General features: G+C 52.7%; 5 protein-coding genes across 5 annotated transcripts; 2 read left to right on the forward strand and 3 right to left on the reverse strand.

The window, feature by feature from the left end:
* Window positions 1-119: 119 nt before the first annotated feature.
* Window positions 120-2,658, reverse strand: DACRYDRAFT_107495 (uncharacterized protein; the record flags this gene model as incomplete). The annotated part of the gene is made up of 6 exons (XM_040768484.1): window positions 120-515; window positions 1,305-1,361; window positions 1,412-1,492; window positions 2,198-2,440; window positions 2,499-2,570; window positions 2,620-2,658. The coding sequence occupies 6 exons, from the start codon at window positions 2,656-2,658 to the stop codon at window positions 120-122; spliced, it is 888 nt and encodes a 295-aa protein (XP_040628654.1).
* Window positions 2,659-3,833: 1,175 nt separating this feature from the next.
* On the reverse strand, window positions 3,834-4,578 carry DACRYDRAFT_116217 (uncharacterized protein; the record flags this gene model as incomplete). Its single annotated transcript, XM_040770159.1, has 2 exons — window positions 3,834-4,395; window positions 4,453-4,578. The coding sequence occupies 2 exons, from the start codon at window positions 4,576-4,578 to the stop codon at window positions 4,000-4,002; spliced, it is 522 nt and encodes a 173-aa protein (XP_040628655.1). The 3' UTR covers window positions 3,834-3,999.
* A 1,766-nt stretch (window positions 4,579-6,344) lies between these two features.
* DACRYDRAFT_116218 (uncharacterized protein) lies at window positions 6,345-8,903 on the reverse strand (the record flags this gene model as incomplete). The annotated part of the gene is made up of 5 exons (XM_040770160.1): window positions 6,345-6,853; window positions 6,913-6,937; window positions 8,435-8,676; window positions 8,728-8,799; window positions 8,853-8,903. The coding sequence occupies 5 exons, from the start codon at window positions 8,901-8,903 to the stop codon at window positions 6,449-6,451; spliced, it is 795 nt and encodes a 264-aa protein (XP_040628656.1). The 3' UTR covers window positions 6,345-6,448.
* Window positions 8,904-9,232: 329 nt separating this feature from the next.
* DACRYDRAFT_116219 (uncharacterized protein) lies at window positions 9,233-13,801 on the forward strand (the record flags this gene model as incomplete). Its single annotated transcript, XM_040770161.1, has 17 exons — window positions 9,233-9,296; window positions 9,345-9,428; window positions 9,480-9,653; window positions 9,701-10,044; window positions 10,101-11,134; window positions 11,181-11,478; window positions 11,526-11,594; window positions 11,649-11,691; window positions 11,743-11,836; window positions 11,896-11,977; window positions 12,026-12,048; window positions 12,112-12,194; window positions 12,243-12,404; window positions 12,455-12,575; window positions 12,623-13,003; window positions 13,052-13,093; window positions 13,145-13,801. 17 exons carry the CDS (start codon window positions 9,233-9,235, stop codon window positions 13,200-13,202), a joined length of 3,156 nt encoding a protein of 1,051 aa, XP_040628657.1. The 3' UTR covers window positions 13,203-13,801.
* Window positions 13,802-15,525: 1,724 nt separating this feature from the next.
* Window positions 15,526-17,642, forward strand: DACRYDRAFT_100089 (MFS general substrate transporter; the record flags this gene model as incomplete). Its single annotated transcript, XM_040767420.1, has 4 exons — window positions 15,526-15,721; window positions 15,778-16,196; window positions 16,253-16,770; window positions 16,822-17,642. 4 exons carry the CDS (start codon window positions 15,526-15,528, stop codon window positions 17,546-17,548), a joined length of 1,860 nt encoding a protein of 619 aa, XP_040628658.1. The 3' UTR covers window positions 17,549-17,642.
* Window positions 17,643-17,925: the final 283 nt, after the last annotated feature.

Below are 17,925 nucleotides of genomic sequence, written 5' to 3' on the forward strand. Positions count from 1 at the left end.
TCCGACCGACTGGACTCTTCTCAAATCATCATGATATAACCTCTCCGTACGTATGACCTTTGACAACTCCTTCCTTACTACATTCCCCATTTCCCTACTAGACACCTCAAAGAAATGCCTTAAATCGGCTCGCAAGGGGTAACGGAGAAGGTGACGCCTCCCGTTTCATACGAGCCAGTCAGCCAGTATTCCGGCCTCGCGTTGCATTCGGTGACGATGTAGTTCAGCGCGCTGTTGCAAGTCGCTTGTGAGAATCCTCCGGGACGATCGCTCGTGACTTCGTAATAGCCCTGAACCAGGAACGACTGATCGAGCGCTTCCTCGTACATGTAGTAGGGGTAGCCACCGTTGTCGCCGCAGAAGGTAGAGATGAGGTCCTGGAGATCGGCGTTGGTGGCCTGAGGATAAGGACAAGCCGAGTAGCCATCATTTTCGCATTGCACGCCCTGACCAAGGACAGTACGAGTGAACGCGAGCACGAGCGAGGTTGCGATGATGGTGACAAACATGACGATCTGCCATAAAGGTGAGTCCGAATGCTCGGGGGTTTGTTTTGGCACGCACCAGATGATGAAGATCAACAATGCCTCTGGGGTGATCATGGCGGAGAACTGTCCCGTTTTATACCTGTTTGTAACTGAATGAAGATACCGGCCGGCGGTTCAGCCCCTCGACTCCATGTCCAGACGGGTCACCAGCCCATCCGGACCACTTCATTCTTCCAATGAAATGCGCAGCTGAGAACGCCGGTTCCCAAGTACATCACCAAATACAGGCAATCCGCTATCCTTCGTGCCCGGCCTTTTCTCAATGGAGGGTTCGATGCAAGCTAGAAACAGTTCCGGAGCAGAGCGGAAATCAACGTGCGGCTGTGGTACTTCAATTTCTGAGCTTCATCAGATGGGCTAAGGGAAAAGAAGTGTTAATCCGCTTACTTATACCCAAGGCATTCAAATCGTGGGTGTTTGTGTCCTCGGAATAACATCACGTGTGTGAAGCGGTGCCTATTTTGGGCGGTCCTAGATCTGGGCAAATCGGCCGTATTCAAAAGGAGGGACTGGACCTCAGGGGACTTCTGCATCTCTCGGAAACCTCACACTCACTAAAATAGCACAGAATCTTGCAAGACGGGCCGGATATGTGATTATTTCAGTACGAAAGCAAATTAAGCATCTTACCCGCTACCGCACAGGGTGACGCTCACGACGAGAACAGTGATAATCCGCGCTCCATCCAGCTGAGGAACTGGGCAGCCCAACACGAAAGGCGTTGGCGGCCCGGCAATGTTGACGGATAAAACGTACCCAGGATATCCAACTGGTCGTTTTCACAAGGAAGATGTTGTAGTCGTTCATGGCGTTCTGAGTTTCGATGAGTTGCGCATATGTGTAAGGCGTTGTATAGTACTTACAGTATCGTCGGCCGCTGCCCATTCTTCTTTAGAGACTTCAGTAGCGCCATCCGGGTAGGTGGAAATATACGCGAAACATATCTATAAATCGACGGTGAAAAATGATTTAGTGGTGATAGAACTCAAGCACTGGAATCCAGCTGTGGGCGAAGTTCGTGTCAATGCCAGCCCTTGATATGTATGCCCAATACAGCCTGAAACTTCCGGGGTTGACGATGGAGTTCCCTTGGGCCAAACCGTGGAGGGGTAAGGAGTGCCCAGGCAAGCGATTTCTTGGAATATAAGCGTGAGTGAACGCAGAGAATTCGATAGCTTGACATAGACAGCGCCTAGTAGCAGGTGGCAAGCCTTCGATTCTGCCCTCCTCAAGGCTTCTGGCGTGGATTGAACGGTCCTTGCTCCCTTATATGACACTAGCAAAGAAACGTATCAAAAGCAGAGGCGAATTGTTGCTTCATGTGTGGATACTGATACAGAACGCACGTTGCAATGGAGGGTACGGGGCAGGACGCGTTCAGTGTTGGTAGCTGTTCGGCTGATCGGTTGATCGGCTCGGAAGGGGAAGTCCCGATGAACCGTCTGCACATCCTCGTCTATTCTGAATTTGTGCGGTTGCCTTTGCTACACCTACTAGTAGAGCCGTATAGTCTGTCTATTGGCCCATAGACATACACCAACAACTTTATCCATTCACATGGGATTTGACAACTCGTTCTTCACGCATGCGCGCCCCTTTACTCCACACGCTGTACGCGTTACACACCTTCACGCTGGCTCGCAAGGAACAACAGCGAAAGTAGTGCCTCCCGTCTCATACCAGCCAGTGAGCCGGAACTCGCCTTTCGCGTTGCACTCGGTGACGACGTAGTTTAGCGCGCTGTTGCAAGTTGCTTGGGAAAAGGTGCCGGGGAAATCGACCGCGACGCTGTAATAGCCTTGATATGGGAACGAGACGTCGAGCTCTTCATCATACATGTAATAAGGGTAACTACAGTTGTGGCCAGAGTATTCGGAGATGGCTCTGGAGGTCTACCGGCGTGGCCTATGGATAAGGACACGCCAAGTAGCCATCATTGGCGCGCTGCACGCCCTGAGCGAGGACGGCGCGAGTGAACGCGAGCACGACCGAGGTTGCGATGACGGTGACAAACATGACGCTCTAAGTAAACGAGGTAAGTCCAGAAATCTCAGTCCCTTGGGGCACGTACCAAAGAGGAAGATAAACGACACACCTCTAGGTTCGTCATAGTAGATGACAGTAGCATTTTATACCCTGTTTGTAACTTCCCGGAGCATTTCGTCGGTAGAGGACTTGGAATTATCGGTTTCAAGCTCCATGCGAACACAAGTCATCACCTCCCATCCAGAAGGGGTGATCCTTCCAATGCACCTTGGAGCTGGGAACGGGAAGAGCATAGATTAACGTGCACGAATCGTGTTTTCCGCACTTCATCAGACCCGTCGAGCAGGAAGAAGCGCGGGTTTGATCGGGTTGTCACCGGTTTGTTCAAGTCGTCATCCTTCGCGCATAGGCACCTTGAGCTGCTGAGATCGGGTGAATTTCAGGGATCCGACTCCGTTCTTCTACCTGAACCTTACAAACGTTCCTTGACTATAATAGCTGAGGACCTTGCAAGATCATACGATACATGGGCGAACATTTCGATTGACGAAGAACAGAACAAGCATTCTACCCGCCGCTATCGACAATATGGGCAGACGTCGTCCATGATGGAAACAATGATCCTTTCCACCCCAGCGGCGGGACGATTCGCTGAGCCAGGATTCTGCCAGGCGTCTCCTTCGTGGGTGGGATGCTGATTAGTCGGGCAAACGTCCGGACAGGATATCGACCCGGTTGTGCTCACGGGAAGATGTCGTAGTAACCCATGACATTCGACGAGCTGCGTATATGGTGAAAGCTGTGTGTAGTCGCAGCTGACAGTACCATTGACTGCTGCACTTCCAGAGCAGGGGATCACTGTGGAATGTTCCAATGCCCTACTTGAGATGCGTATAAAGGCCCTCGCACGGGTTGGCAATAATCTGGGCGAGATTGAACGAAGTAAACATTGGTGATAGAAAGCTTGCTGTCAACACTATTGTAGGCCAGCATCAGCGTAGTGCCATGGGTCGAGAGGCGGCAGTTTTTAGCACGTAGGCGCAAAAGCATCGGCAGGTAGCATCATGGTTCGTCCAGACCCAAACCGGGAAGAAACGGGAACGGATTACGATCAGGCACGGATGTGAAGGAAAGGTCATAACAGGCGGTGCATGATAGCTTGTCACTGATCGTTTTTGTTCGTTCTAACCGAGAAGACTTCTGCAAGTCAAAGGACGGACAGCGGAAGGTTGTCTTCCCATATGATAGGGGAAACAAAGGCCAGAGGTGCTTTCTGGACCACAGGGTTTGCGGTGAGGCTTGGATTTCAACCTGGCTGTTGGCTGGTAGTTGGGACGCAGGGGTGATAGTGGCTTGCAGCTCGCCAAATAAATGTCGAATGTAACTGACAAGCAAAAGCGCTTGCTTTCTTAATTGTTGATCGCTTGATTACAACAGGTCCTGACCTGCCGTCATGTGAAGTACCCTAAGCGAGCTCACAAGGAGTGACCGAGAAAGTTACGCCGTCTGTCTCGTAGATACCAGTCACCCAGAATTCGCCCGTCGCATCACATTCGGTGATGATGTGGTTTAATGCGCTGTTGCAGGTATTCTGGGAGAATCTCCCGGGATCGCCGCTCGTGACTTGATAATACCCTTCAACAGGAAGCGTAGCCTCGAGGTCTTCGTAGTATTGATAGTAAGGGTATCCCCCGTTATCACCGCAGAATCTCGATATGAGGCTTTCAAGGTCGTCTAGGGTGGGCCCGGTATAAGGACAGGCGGTAGCGCCGTAAGTGAGGCACTGCACATCCTGTGCAAGGACGGTATGAGCGAGGGCGAAGGCGACTGACGTTGCGATGAGAGTGGAAAGCATGGCTACCTGATTTGGGATTCGTCAGTGCCAACCTACTAGGTATCGTGGTGACGAGGAACATACCGAAGGTCGAGTTCGACGATGCCTACGGGTTGTCCATGGCGGAATGCACTCCCGCTTTATATCTTGTGTCGAATACCACGCTCCATTGAACGTTGGAGAAGTACATCCTATCAAAGCAGGAGCCATTACCAGCGACGTCCGGTTTAGGAACGATACAAGCGAGAGCAAGCGTTGTCACCGTTCCGCTGTCCCTCCATCATTGATAGGAAAATAGGGGCTGGTTTGCAGAACTTTCAAAGAACGTACTGACTCAGCAACTGGGGAACAAGCTGTCGTGAAACGAGGGTCTCACCTTTGTCTCGCGTCACGTGTGTGAAATGATGCCTCCTTTGGGGGAGCTTGAGGCCTCCCTCGGCAGTCTAATGACCACGCAATATACGATAATTGCTTCTTGGAGTTTTGGGCGTTTGAACAAAGTTTTTTCAGCTCGTTAATAGCCTTCGGGCTGATGCTGAAGCACTGTGGTCCCGCGGCTGACTGAGCCTACGGGGCGATTGCTTGGTAATTGAATCGTGATAGGCAATCGTAGCGATTGTATGGCGTGAAAAATACAAAACGGTCGGATTCTTAGGTATCTGTCTGCTTGATTACAAGACGTCCTGATGTTCTGTCGCATCGTATACTGCGCCAGCTCGCAAGGAGTAACCGAGAATGTGACGCCGCCTATCTCGTAGACGCCAGTCACCCAGAATTTGACCTTCGCATCACATTCGGTGATGATGTGCTTGAGTGCACTGTTGCAAGTTGCTTGAGAGAACCCTCCTGGGTAATCACTCGTGATTTCGTGATAGCCTTGGTACGGGAAGGGGATGTCGAGCGCTTCAGTTTCTTGGTAATAAGGCTAGCCGCCATTGTCGCCGCAGAACTCGGATATGATGTTTTGAAGGTCGGTCGAGGTTGCCTGTGGATAAGGACAGGCCGTCGCGCCGTAGGTCATACACTGCACGTCCTGGGCAACGCCTACGCTGGTGAACGCGAGCGCGACCGAGACTGCAATGGCGGAGGCGAACATGACGATTTGAAACCATAAATGTAAGTCCAGAACACTCTGATTAGTATTTTGGCACGTACTTGAAAGTGAGGATCAGCTATGCCTCTGAGAAGATGATGGCGGAGAACAGTCCCGTTGTATACACTGTTTGAGACTGAATGGAGCTGCTCATGTGAAGAATACCTGGGCTGATGATGGTTTGTGAACGGCGTTCTTACATGAACCTTGGAGCTTGAGAGCTTTGATTCCCAGCTAGGTGACCATAACCAGATGATCCGTTGAGCATAGATCAAAGCCGTGGGTATTGCTTTCCTTACTTGGTCATACACGGTCAGAAGGAAGAAGCGCTGGGTCGTCCGGTTATGACCGACTTATGCGAATGGCGTGCGAGTGTGTCCTCGGTGAAGTGTCACGTGTGTGAAGGAGCGCCTACTTTGGGCAAGGAGTTGAAGAATCAGCTTGAATCGGCGGTATTCAGAGGAAGGGACCAGACTTTCAAGGGCTTCTACATGAGCCTTTCAGACCTCGTGACGTTTTTGAATTGAAGTTGGCGATATGGTAAGATCCAACTGTGTTCGAGCAGTGGAACGGATCTAGGAGAAGAGGTGTATTCTCGTATTCGCGGGTGTTCAATTGTTGAAGCCTCGATGGTCGTTGTCCTGCACTGCCAGTCACACATGGATTTCAACTGAACCCGTGGGGGTGCAGTGGCGGTGTCCGCACTCAGCTGATCGGCCCGACGCACCGATGACGGCTGCTGCAGCTGATTGCACCATTACGTTGTACTATTTCCCGAACAACATATTTCGCTGAGACATGAAACGTTGTAGGAAAGTATCGAGTTCAGTCCTTCCAGCATCACACAGGCAACTTCGAAAGATCGCTTCCTAAAACAATGTTTATTGGACTCGATCGCGCTGATCTCGCGAAACGACGCTGACAAGCGCAGTGCGCTTGAGTTCTTAACTACTTGGGCGCTCCGTTACAAAACATCCAGCGCAGACCCTAAGCCAACTGGCAAGGAATGACTGAGAACCATATGCCGGTAGCAGGGTCTTGGTACTCGCCTTGCACCCAGAAGGTGCCGGGCGAGTCACATTCGGTGACGATGTGGTTCAGCGCAGTGTTGCAAGTGTCTTGATCGAAGTATCCCGGGCCATTGCTCGTGACCGAATAATAGCCCTGGTACGGGAACGAGATATCGAGCTCTCCGGTATATTGGTAATAGGGCCAGCCACCATTGTCACCGCAGAATTCGGATATGAGGTTCAGAAGGTCGGTTGTTGTAGCCCCTGCATAAGGACAAGACGTGGCGCCGTACGTGATGCACGACACGCCGGCCTGGGCAAGGACCATGCGGGTGAACGTGAGTGCGATCGAGGCTGCGATGACGGTGACAAACATGACGATCTGAAATTCTGGAGGGATAGTAAGTCTCCAAATATGCGGGCGAGGGTTTTCGGACGTACCAAGAGGTGAAGATCAACGATGCCTCTGGGTTGATGTTATCAGACAGCTGAGCCCTTTTATACCTTGCTTGTAGACAATAAAGCGCCCCATCCGCGGAGCACCTCGTCCGATCATTATGTATAGGCTTCATGTGAACACGACGCGTCTCTCCTGCCAGACACACTCGTCCTTCGAAAGAACCTGGTACCTGAGAAAGCCGATTCACAACCAGCTCGTCAGATATGAACGGTCCGCTGTTCTTCAGCCCCCACTGTTCTCGATTAGGGAGGAGATACTCATCAAAAACCATCCGAGAGGGTAAATCGAGGCACTTTGGCTACTTCATCAGAGGTGCTGAGTGGAAAGAAGCGCCGATTTGCTCGGATATGACCCACTCATTCAAATCGCGTGTGCACGTACATATCCTTGGCGTGTCGTCACGTGTGTGAAGGAGTGTCTATTTTTGGATGGATCGGCTATGGATGGTACCTCGAGATGTTCGAATAGGGGGCATTCGAAGGCAGAGATTGAACCTCAAAGTACCGCATCATGTCCCTTCCAAGCCTCACACGCGCTTGAGGGAAGCAGCGGAGCACCTTGCGAGATCGTACGACAGATGATCGCCTGAACACGAAGAACATGGCAGGCGTTGCCCACAATGGGAGCGGTGACAAGCGTCATTCCGTGAGGCAGGTTGTGAACTGGGCCGCGATATTGATGGGTCCTTCCTCGGTGGGATGTTGATTCGCATGAGGCCTTCAATAAAGATTCGAAGAATTCCGAGCATTCCGATGAATGCCCGGGCTTAGGATAGGTTTTGTAATAACCGACGGTACCATCGGCCGCCAGCCATCCTATTGCATGGGGAACTGTCTGCGAAGTAAATCCAGAATGCTCGGGAGTGTATTCTCGCATGTACGAAAAGGTGAAGATCGACGATGCCAAGGGGTTGTTGTTGCCAGAGAACTGATGAGTTTTATAACCCGTTTGTAGACAATAAAGCACGCCGTGCGCGGAGTATCTCATCCGTTCGTTATGGGCTCCATGTGAACACAAGAGTGATCCTTGGAACAGAGAGTCCCGATTCGCAATCAGCTGGTCAAATATGAACCGTTCGCGGTTCTTCAGCCCCCACCGCTCTCCATTAGGGACAAGATACGCATTAACAACCACCCGAGAGCATTGATTGAGGGGCGTAGAAAGTAGTTTGGTTCTATCAGAGATGTAGAGCGGAAAGAACCATCGGGTTGTGCGGATATAGCCGGCTTATTCAAATCGCGTGTGCATGTATTCTTGGCGCGTCGTCACGTGTGTGAAGGGATGTCTATTTCTGGATGGGTAGGGAATGGGCCGGCACTTCGAAATATTCGAATTGCAGGTATTCAAAGGCAGACCTTAAACCTCCAGGTAACACATGACTCTTCCAAGCCTCACGTTCCCACTAGGACAATGGAGTACCTTCCAAAATTGTACGATAAATGACGTTTGATTACGAAGACAATAGCAGGCTTAGATCTGCGCTACACAGCTGGTGTCGCCCACGATGAGAGGGGTGACAAGCCCCATTCCGTCAGCCAGGTTGTGAACTGAGCCGCAACTTTGACGTGTCCTTCCTCGGTGGGATGCTGATTCGTCGGGAAAACATCAGCCCAGGATACCCATCCGGTCGTGTTCACGAGGAAGATGTTGTAGTCGCCCATGTCATTCCGGTTCTGGACGAGTTGGGCGTATGGGGAAGGCGAGGTGTAGTAGTAGCTGACGGTACCGTCGGCCGCTGGCCATCCCTGTTGAATGATGTTAGGACTTCCTGGGCGACGGATGGCTCCGGAACGTACCCAGGGAGTGAAGATGAAGAACGGTTGAGTGGGATAGAAGACACGGAGCTCAGTAACGAACGTCTCGTAGGTCTGTGGAAGACGTTTGAATGAGCCAAGACGCCTCCTAAGAAGGAAATGCTTACGCTCAGAAATGATGGCTCGGAGATATTGTATGTGGTCTGCCATGCTGTCATTTCATTATTCCTCAGTTTGTAATTGGTCCTACCGAAGCATCATTTGCGCCGATATGAATCACGACATGAGTCGCAGGCAAATCGCGAGCGAAGGTCCTGAAACGGTTCGTTTAGTAAGCACGGTGAACCAGTGCGTGCACGGCGCACCAAGGTGTGGTATAGTTATGTTTCGGATCGTTGTAGTACCCGGTATCTTCGGCTTGCCTTGCTGAGCATTGAGCAGGGGTATTTCTGAGGTGTATGTATTATTGACTTGCCTGCTTGTGTGTCCTAATTGTTCAATAGGCGGCGTGTTGGGTATAACGAGGGAAAAGCTCAGTGCAAACGTTATGCGAACAGTCAAAGCAGCACTCAGATTTACATTCTCAAAACGGGTTGTACCAACTCTCAAAGGTGTGTCAATATGCCCACTAGAGCTGAACACCATTGACAAAGAAACAGGTGTATTGGCGTACGAACTGCTTATCATCCTCAGCTTTATATTGGGTTATGCAGAGATCAGCCCCTTCGCCCAAGCGCTTGCTAGTGCGTATTCACTCTCTATTCCATCTAGTTTATTTGCTTATTGGTTTACAGGCGGTGTAATTATCACTATCGCGTCCTTGCCTGGGCAGTCACTGGGAGCATGCATCATGAACATCTTCCTCAACCTTGCGGGGGTGCTTGTGGGTTCGCTCAACTTCTTCATTATGGGCAAGCTGGCGGGCACGCCCGTAGCGCAAGGCGTAGTGTTTGCTGTGATGGCGTACCGTATGTTCTTCCCTCCCTGTACTCGATGTCCACTCACTTCTAGATAGTACTCTCCCTAGTCCACGCCCAAGGCTTGACCTACCTGGGGTTCTCCCTGCTAGCCATTCTCCAAACATTCACAGGAATATTCACATCCCTCGCATCCCCCACCACCTCATTCTCCGGCTCCCAGCTCCGTGCATACCTGCAATCCTACGCATTCGGCTGCGCGTGCGTATTGGTCGTCAACATCTGCCTTCTGCCTAGGACGGCCGAGTCCAAGCTCAGAGGGGCGATCGCGACGAGTTTGGATCATGCGAGGACTTTGATGTTGCTTGTTAACAAGGGATATATGGAAGAGCTGACTCAGGAGGAGCGAGTGGTGATGGAACAACTGGTGCTGTCGCTGCGGGTCCGTTTGCCTTACCCGTCTCCCACCTACTATCCAATACTGAGTATTCCGTACAGACAGACTTTCGCTCTCTCAACCAGCTGCTGGGCGAAACCACCTTCGAGCTCTGTCTCTCCCGATGGTCCATGGCCTCCTACCGCTCTCTCGTCCAAAAGACCCACGCCCTGCAAAACATGCTCATCGCCTCTTACTACGGCCTCCTCACTGGTGAGGAAAACAAGTCCATCGAAACATTCAAAGAACAGTTTCTCCCGTCTTGCGAGGAGGAGTTCCGTGCTTTACGAAGATCGCTCTGCTTGATGTTCGCCGAGATCATGCGAGAGATCGCACCCGACGAGTTCCTTGACCATCAGGACGATGGAGGAGGGGACGTGGAGAAGCAGGCAGCAGGAGAGAAGTTGGAGTCAAGTGCGGAGGAAGGCTCAGAGGGAGATCAGCAGCGTATAATGGAGGATGTCGGTTGCAGGCTGAGGCAGGAGGCGATCAAAGCTGATGCCTCTGCTGCGCGAGCCGCCGCTCCCAATGCTAGGGACAGCGAGACACCGGCTGGCCCGATTGAGACCCTCACTCATATCCCCACTCCCGAAGGTCGAACATTAGTCGACCAACAACTCTTCGGCAAGCGATCACCTGAGGACAACATCCCTCACTCGAGCGAAACCGTCACTGCCTATGCCTCCGACGTGGCCAAATCTCTGCGGGTCAATTTTGATGCCTTCGCACAGAAGCTTCTGGATTTTCAGGCTCATCTCCTTGTTTCTGGCGGCTTGTCAGTAGACTTGACGAACAATGCGCTCAAGCTTTTCCAGCCGATGCGGAGCTTCGCTGACTCGTGGGGCACCGACCGCGTCCGGGGGGTGCAGGAAGCCCTGGACAAAAAGAAGGATATGATGGCGTATGAAATCCATCCGCAAACGCATAACGTGGCGGAAGAAAACTGTCCGAACCTCGACGAAGAGCGTGAGACAGGGGGGAGGGAGGCGACCAGGTGGAGAGGGATGGTGAGGTCTGCGGAACCTATGGAGGACCCGGATGCTCTCAGAACGGGACATGCTTTGGTTAGAGTATACTCGCTGTTGTATGCTTTGAAGTGCGTATGATGTGTTCCGCTCGTGCTGCTGCTAATGATAGGGCAGTCGTATGATGAGCAAAGTGCAGGCCATGCACGCTGAGGTGACCACAACCTCCCGTGGGAAGAAGCGTCGACTGCGCCTTCAGCTGCATATTCTCGACGTCCTGCGCAGCTATATCCCGAAGCGACCCTCCCCGGAAGAAGCAAAGTGGGAGTCAGACATCTCTATACAGGAAGCGATCTGCGAGCTTGAGCACCGAGCGTACGTCCCGGAGCAGGTAACTTTCGGGCAGAGACTGCTTGCTGTAGAAAAGTGGTTCAGATCACCGACCAGCGTGTATGCGTTCAAAATCACTTTGGCAGTAAGCGATTTCCGGCGGCTTTACTTTGCACAGCTGATGAAAGGCAGCTTTGCGTATTTTGCGTGCTCATCTGGGCTCCTGTGGTCCGCGGGTGGTTCATATCATACGCGTTAATTGTGAGCACCACCCGACCGGTCCTATATTGACCTGGCAAGCTCACTATCTCACAGACTGCACTTCCTAATCTGATCCTTGCTCTTGCAAGCACTCTTGGTACGCAGCACTCTCTACTGCTCTTGTCCAAATTGCTGATCAGCGAGAAAGGTGCAACATGGCTGTCATTCATCATCCAGATTCTAGGAACGGTTATCGGTAATATCGCCGCCATGATCATCTTGCTGATCTTTCGTCATGTTGGGTGAGTTACACATCTCATTCAACGAATGAGCGGAATGCCTATTCACACCCTTACTATAGAGGGTATCTCTACAACCCTTACGGGATAGCGTGTCTTCTGGCGGTATATGCGTTCCCTCTCGCATACTGCGTGAACGAGAAGGTGGGAGAGAAAGACAGTGGCCCTGGAACGTTGCTGATCTCCATATAGCCAGAGCTCTTCCTGTTTGGCTTGTTGGCGATGAACAGGTGCGTTCTGCATACTGGGGTCTGTCAAGAGATCTGACGATAGAACAGCTGCGGAGCTACTATCCTGACGGTGTATGTCAATACGGTCGACGAGGCTGCTGCCAACTTCAACTCGCCGCCATTTTCAGCAGGTGGATATTAGCATGTATGCTGCTGGGCTTTGCTAACCACCTCTCAAGCGATCGGCCTGGCTGCTCTAGCCGTTGCACTGGGAATCGTGTTCTGCTTCCAGCTGCTCATCCTCCGCAGCCCAGCCCGACATGCCTTACGCGTGGCACTAGCTCGTTTGATAGAAGACCACCTGTCATATGTCACGATGTTGCAAGCATATGTCCGTGCGCGTACGTATTTGGACATGTTATGATAGACCAAGTGCTGACAACGGTCCCAGTTGAACTAGTCGATCCTGCTGATTTGCCTTCGCCGAAGGTTGTTCACAAGGTAGAGCGTGACCTGAAGCGAGGGGAGTCGGACCTGCAGAGGCGGATCATGGATATGGATGAGCTCGTCGCGTACGTAACCGCTGGGTGCTGAAAATTTCATCCCTGATGAGTACCAGGTTCGCTGCTGCGGAGCCTAACTGGCAACGCCCGTTCCAGCGTGACGCCGTCGGTAGGGTGCTGCGCGCCAATCAGCTGCTCATGGATCGTTGGAGCGAGACGCTTGCTGCCATAGGATCAGAGCCTTTCCCGCTGTGGGTTTCAGAGCAGTTCATTTCCACTTTATCTCCATATCGCCGCAGCATGTTTACGCTCACCAAAACATCACTCTTCCTGGTTGCCACCTCTGTGGCTTCCAAGATACCCCTACCGATCGAGACACCCAACCCTGGTCGAATGACCTCGGATCTTGTGCACGATGCACTGCTGGTCAGCACTCGCTATACGAACACCGAAGAAGGCCGCAAGACGGTAAAGACCGGTGGTTTTGCTAGATACTGGTGAGCCCATGCACAGGTGTAATGAATCCTGCCTTACATCTTGTGCAGGTTCTTCCTGCTGGCGAACATGTCTGCTTGCGCACATGTAGCGTTAGTATTCCTCGTGATAGAGTTCCATGCCGGCTGATTGGTTTCCTGCAGCAACATCGAAGACGCTTGCAGGGAGATTTACGGCACATTCGAGGACAAGATGCGATAAGGTGCATTATGCCGACGGCTGGCATATGGACGATTTTCTTTCAAACGGCCTCGGAGCAGTGGCCCAACCCGCAGCTTTTCAGCTTCGATCGACTGTAATTCCTCAAACATGTGCGGCGAACTGCGGTCAGGGGGGCCTTCCCGTGAACGCCTGACACACCGAGTTTCTCGGCTCGGAGCCCCGCAAATTCCCAGTTCCGGGCACGAAGACAAAGCGGCCTTGTGGCTGTCCTCGCTTGGACCGTTGATCAGAAAACTATGCCTTACGACATTCCTGCGAGGTCTTCCGGTTCCTCCCACACACATACAGACGCGTATTCAACGGACTGAGCGCCGGGTATTGCCCAACTGGTACGCGCTGTCAAGTGGCAGCCTAGTATGATATCGCGCGGGGAATGTGATTGTGCCTTGGATTATTGATTCGAGTTTAGAACTGTGGGGACGTAAATCAAGTACGCGACGATTAGGAAGCGAGATGAGGCGGCTCCACGGCATGTAACTACCCTCGGGTCGTTTCTTCTCAATCGATGCAGACAACGCGCACAATGGAAATGCACCTCTTATTTTCGCTTTTCACCCGTTTCAGAAGGTCATGCGATAATTCCCGTCGTTCCCTGCACATTTCCCATGTGTTCAAGTGAATCAGTCGCGATGATCCATTGCTTCAATCTGGGCAAGACATCAAACCCCCTACCACAAACTGTATCAAGGCACTGTCTGCCCCACGCAACCATTATACACATCCGCACACACACACCCCGTCGATACAACCCTTCAGAACCCCTGAAGTAACCGAAATGCCCCTAAGCGCCGAGTGTGGCCGGGTAAAAATAACGGCGGCAATTCTCTCCGGCCCTGCGATGTTTCTTGATCTCCCTAGTCTTTCACGCCGCACGGGTACCACCTCAGGCACAGCTGTCCTGGATAACGCAGGAAAATAGCGTATATCACGCGCTCCAGATGGGGTTCTGTATAGTTCTTCTCCGGTAGCCTGTCAAATTCCCTTCCGGAGTCTCCTGGCCACCGAGCAGGTCATCTCGGTTGCCGCCAAGATAGGAAGCTCCGAATTGGTGCGATACGGGGCCCCGGTATTAGCATTCTGGATTAACATTGAAAGCGTTCTGAGACCCGAGGAGATCCGGTTTTCCTTTCGCATTTTGCCTCTAGGTTCGGGGTTTTGGTTTAGGGGTTTTGGTCTCTCACTCCGTTCCTGGGGTTTGACTTTCTGGGTTGAGCTATTTTGCCGATCGGGCGCTTGGAGGTACGTGAGCGTAAAGCTTGAAGTTCCAGCGAACTTGGGTTGTTTGTCCCAGCCTACTGCGCGTCTTGGACCTTGGGTGATCTGGATCAGCGCTCGCCCCGCCAGGCAGTGTCAGCTTGCTTGTTCCCGACATTGCTTTTGCCAAAAGGGCACTTGCCCCAGTTAGCCCTAGCGCCTATCATTCTTCATTGTTCTGTGTATTGTAATCACGCTGCTGGTTGCAACGTGCAACGCAATTAAGGGCTAACAATAGTTGCCCGTGCTTCTGGTCGGCCCGTCTGTGTTCTCCTTCTGCCGTCCCCGGGCTGACGCACTTTCGCCGTTGTGCGCATTATGTCGCTTACACTGGCAACGCGACGGTAAGCAGCGTGGATTAGTTCGATCTCAGGTGATTCCTGTCCCCCGATGGGCTGCTCAGGAGCGCATCCGGGGAGGGCTGAGAGGCTTAGCAATTGCTGGTCACGCTCACGGAGCACCGGTGGAGAGTACAGCCTAGGAGGATCGCACGAGATCCACTGAGGTCTGTTGGCAGGTAAGGGGCAGTGAAGGATAAATTGGGGAACTACATGTGTGCGTAAACATCATACCCGTGGAGAAAGGCTCCGTTTAGCGGGGTAATCTATTTGCCCCTCCAGGGCCAGTCAACGCCCTCTTTTGATGCACAGGGTCTGTGGCATTAAATTTGAATCGTAAATGATGAGTGAAAAAGGGAAAAAGGAAAGACGGAGACAAGCCAAATGAATGGGTATTATTTTCTCATCAAATGAGATTGATTCCGGTATGGCTTCTTGGCTGAGTCTTATGAGCGGGGCCCCGTGAGCTTCTGTTGCCGAGGAGGCGGGGATTTTCTTTACCCGAAGTAGGGGTAACGGCGGAACATGTTCCGTGCGCAGGGCAATTATGAGTCAGGAAATTACGTTGATTTGTTTAGCTGACAAGTCAATGACAGGGAAGATAGAAGGAGAGAGATAAAAAGGCCCTGCAAGTTGGAGGAAGAAGCACGAGAAGGCCGGTTATTTACCCCACCTCCGCGTCCCCACCTCCTCAAGATTCCAGCGCAACGATGTCAAATCCCGCTGATCACTCCTTCGTCGACGAGGAGAAGGGCGCCTACGCCCACGCCGAATCCCCATCCACCACTGCCGCAGGTGCCCCAGACGGTGTCAAGCCAGAACACCATGTCATTGCTCTTGGGCAGGACGACGTCAAGCTCGGTTGGCGCTCCTGGCTCGCTGTCTTCGTCAGCTGCTTCGCCATCTGTGCGCCCATCCTTCTCATGCACGTTGGAGATTAACAATACTGACATCTCATACAGTCGCACAAGTGTTCGTCGTCACATCCGCACCCACCGTTATTGCCTTCATCGTCCGTGATCTCGGCGACGCCCCTCTGTCCGGATGGATCGTCCAAGCGCCCATCCTCATGCAGTCTGCCCTCTCCCCCGTCGTAGGTCGTCTCTCCGATCTCGTCAACCGAAAATACATGGCCGCCATTCCCCCCATCATCGCCGTGGTCGGATCTATCCTCTGCGCCGAAGCGAAGAACATGTCCTGGCTCGTTGGTGGAGGGATCCTCATAGGTAGCACGCTCGCGACCATCAGTATCGTGCAGAGTATTCCTAGCGAGGTTCTCCCCTTGAAGTACAGGACGCTCGCGAACGGGTACGCGTACTTGGCTGGTGCGATTGGAGGTACTGTGGGTGGATTGGGCTCTGGTGCAGTTATTCGTTCTGACGTGCGTCCCCTCTCTCTCATCTGTCAGCACCTGATCATTGACATTCGCTCCTACAGCCAGGAGGATGGCGCAAGATCTTCTGGATGCAATGCGCTTTCCACGCATTCACCGCGTTCGGTCTGCTCGTATTCTACCACCCACCACCTGTCGACTACCCCAAGATGCCCTGGCGCAAGCTCGTCTGGATGCTCGACCCCATCGGCTCCTTCCTCCTCGTTGGCGGCAGCGCCATCGCTCTCCTCGCCTTCGATTGGTCTAGCGGTACCTACCCCTGGAGCAGCCCCGCCGTCATCGCTCCCCTCGTCATTGGCCTGATCATGCTCATCGCCTTCTGCATCTATGAGTGGCTTGGCAGGTCAGACGGTATCGCCGCACACGTTTTCTTCCAGCGTGGTCGCAACTTCCCCCTCTCCCTGTTCGCGTTCGGCGTTGAGGGCTTCATCTTCTACTCTGCTGTGGCCCAGTTCACCCCTCAGATCGTGCTCAACCTTGGGTTCGAAACCGACAGCTGGAAGATCTCCATTCGGCAGCTCAGCTACGGCCTGACCTCCCTCTTTGCCAGTATCCCAATCATGTGCGTACCTCTTCCTCATCCTTCCCAACAACAGTATTGACTTCGCTTCAGCTGGTACTCCACCCGGTATAAGGACGTCAAGTCTCCTCTTATCTTCACTTTCCTCGTCTTCTTCGCCGTCTGCGTCTGCTACGCCGTCATCACGCCAAACGACAACTCCCGCCAGATCGGGTACAACGTTCTCTCCGGTATCGGTCAGTCCGGCCCTCTCACCCTCCTCGTCGCCGTCACCCAGTTCACTGCACCGCACGCCTACCTCGCCACTGCTACCGGTCTCGCCTTCTCCGCTCGTGCCATTGGTGGTGCCTTTGGCTCTGCGATCATGGGAACGATCGTCAACTCCAAGTTGACAAACTACGGCACCGATGTGGGCAACGCCGCTATTGCTGCTGGCCTTCCTGAATCCTCCGTTTCCGCTCTCCTCGCTGCTTTCGCCACTGGAGCAGGGTTCGACGCCGTCCCCGGCATCAACGACTCCATCCTCGCTGCTGCCACCAGCGCTTCCCAATGGACATACGCCTACGCATACCGCTATGCCTGGATCACGATCATTCCCTTTACTGTCGTGGCCATCATTGCTGTCGCGATGCTCCGTGGTGTCAAGGAGCTGATGACCAACCACGTCGAGGCTACTGTCGAGAAGGTTGGCATGCACGAGCGCCCAACAGACGACCCGCTTGCCGCCCAGGTCGCGCAGGTCGACGCGATCGAACGCGAGTTCGAGGCACATGAGGCCGAGGCACATGCCCACTCGCATCATGGGCATCATCAGGCTTGAGTTTCTTTGGAGCATTGGAGGAGTTCAGTGGAGAGTGGCTGGTAATGACTGCGAACGAATTTACGCGCGGTTCTAGGGTTACAGTACACGCTGGGTACTATCTATCTACAATGGGATTTCTTATTGCATCTCTACCTTGATTGCGTACGGCCAACCATCTCTTTCTTTCGTCCAGAAACCTTGGTGAACTCTGCAAGCTTGAAAAGACTATGGGACACACACCACCCTTACGTCAGGTTGTACCTTTATCCGAGTCGAGGGTCTATGTGTTTCAGTCTCATAAACTCCCACCCTACCTATCATGACACAAATATGTCGCGGCCAGGAAACACACCAATGAATGGAAACCACAACTTCGAATTCGATTTGACTAGTCT

Source organism: Dacryopinax primogenitus (genome assembly GCF_000292625.1).
Source record: "Dacryopinax primogenitus strain DJM-731 SS1 chromosome Unknown DACRYscaffold_9, whole genome shotgun sequence".
In the NCBI taxonomy this organism is placed as follows: Eukaryota; Fungi; Basidiomycota; class Dacrymycetes; order Dacrymycetales; family Dacrymycetaceae; genus Dacryopinax; species Dacryopinax primogenitus.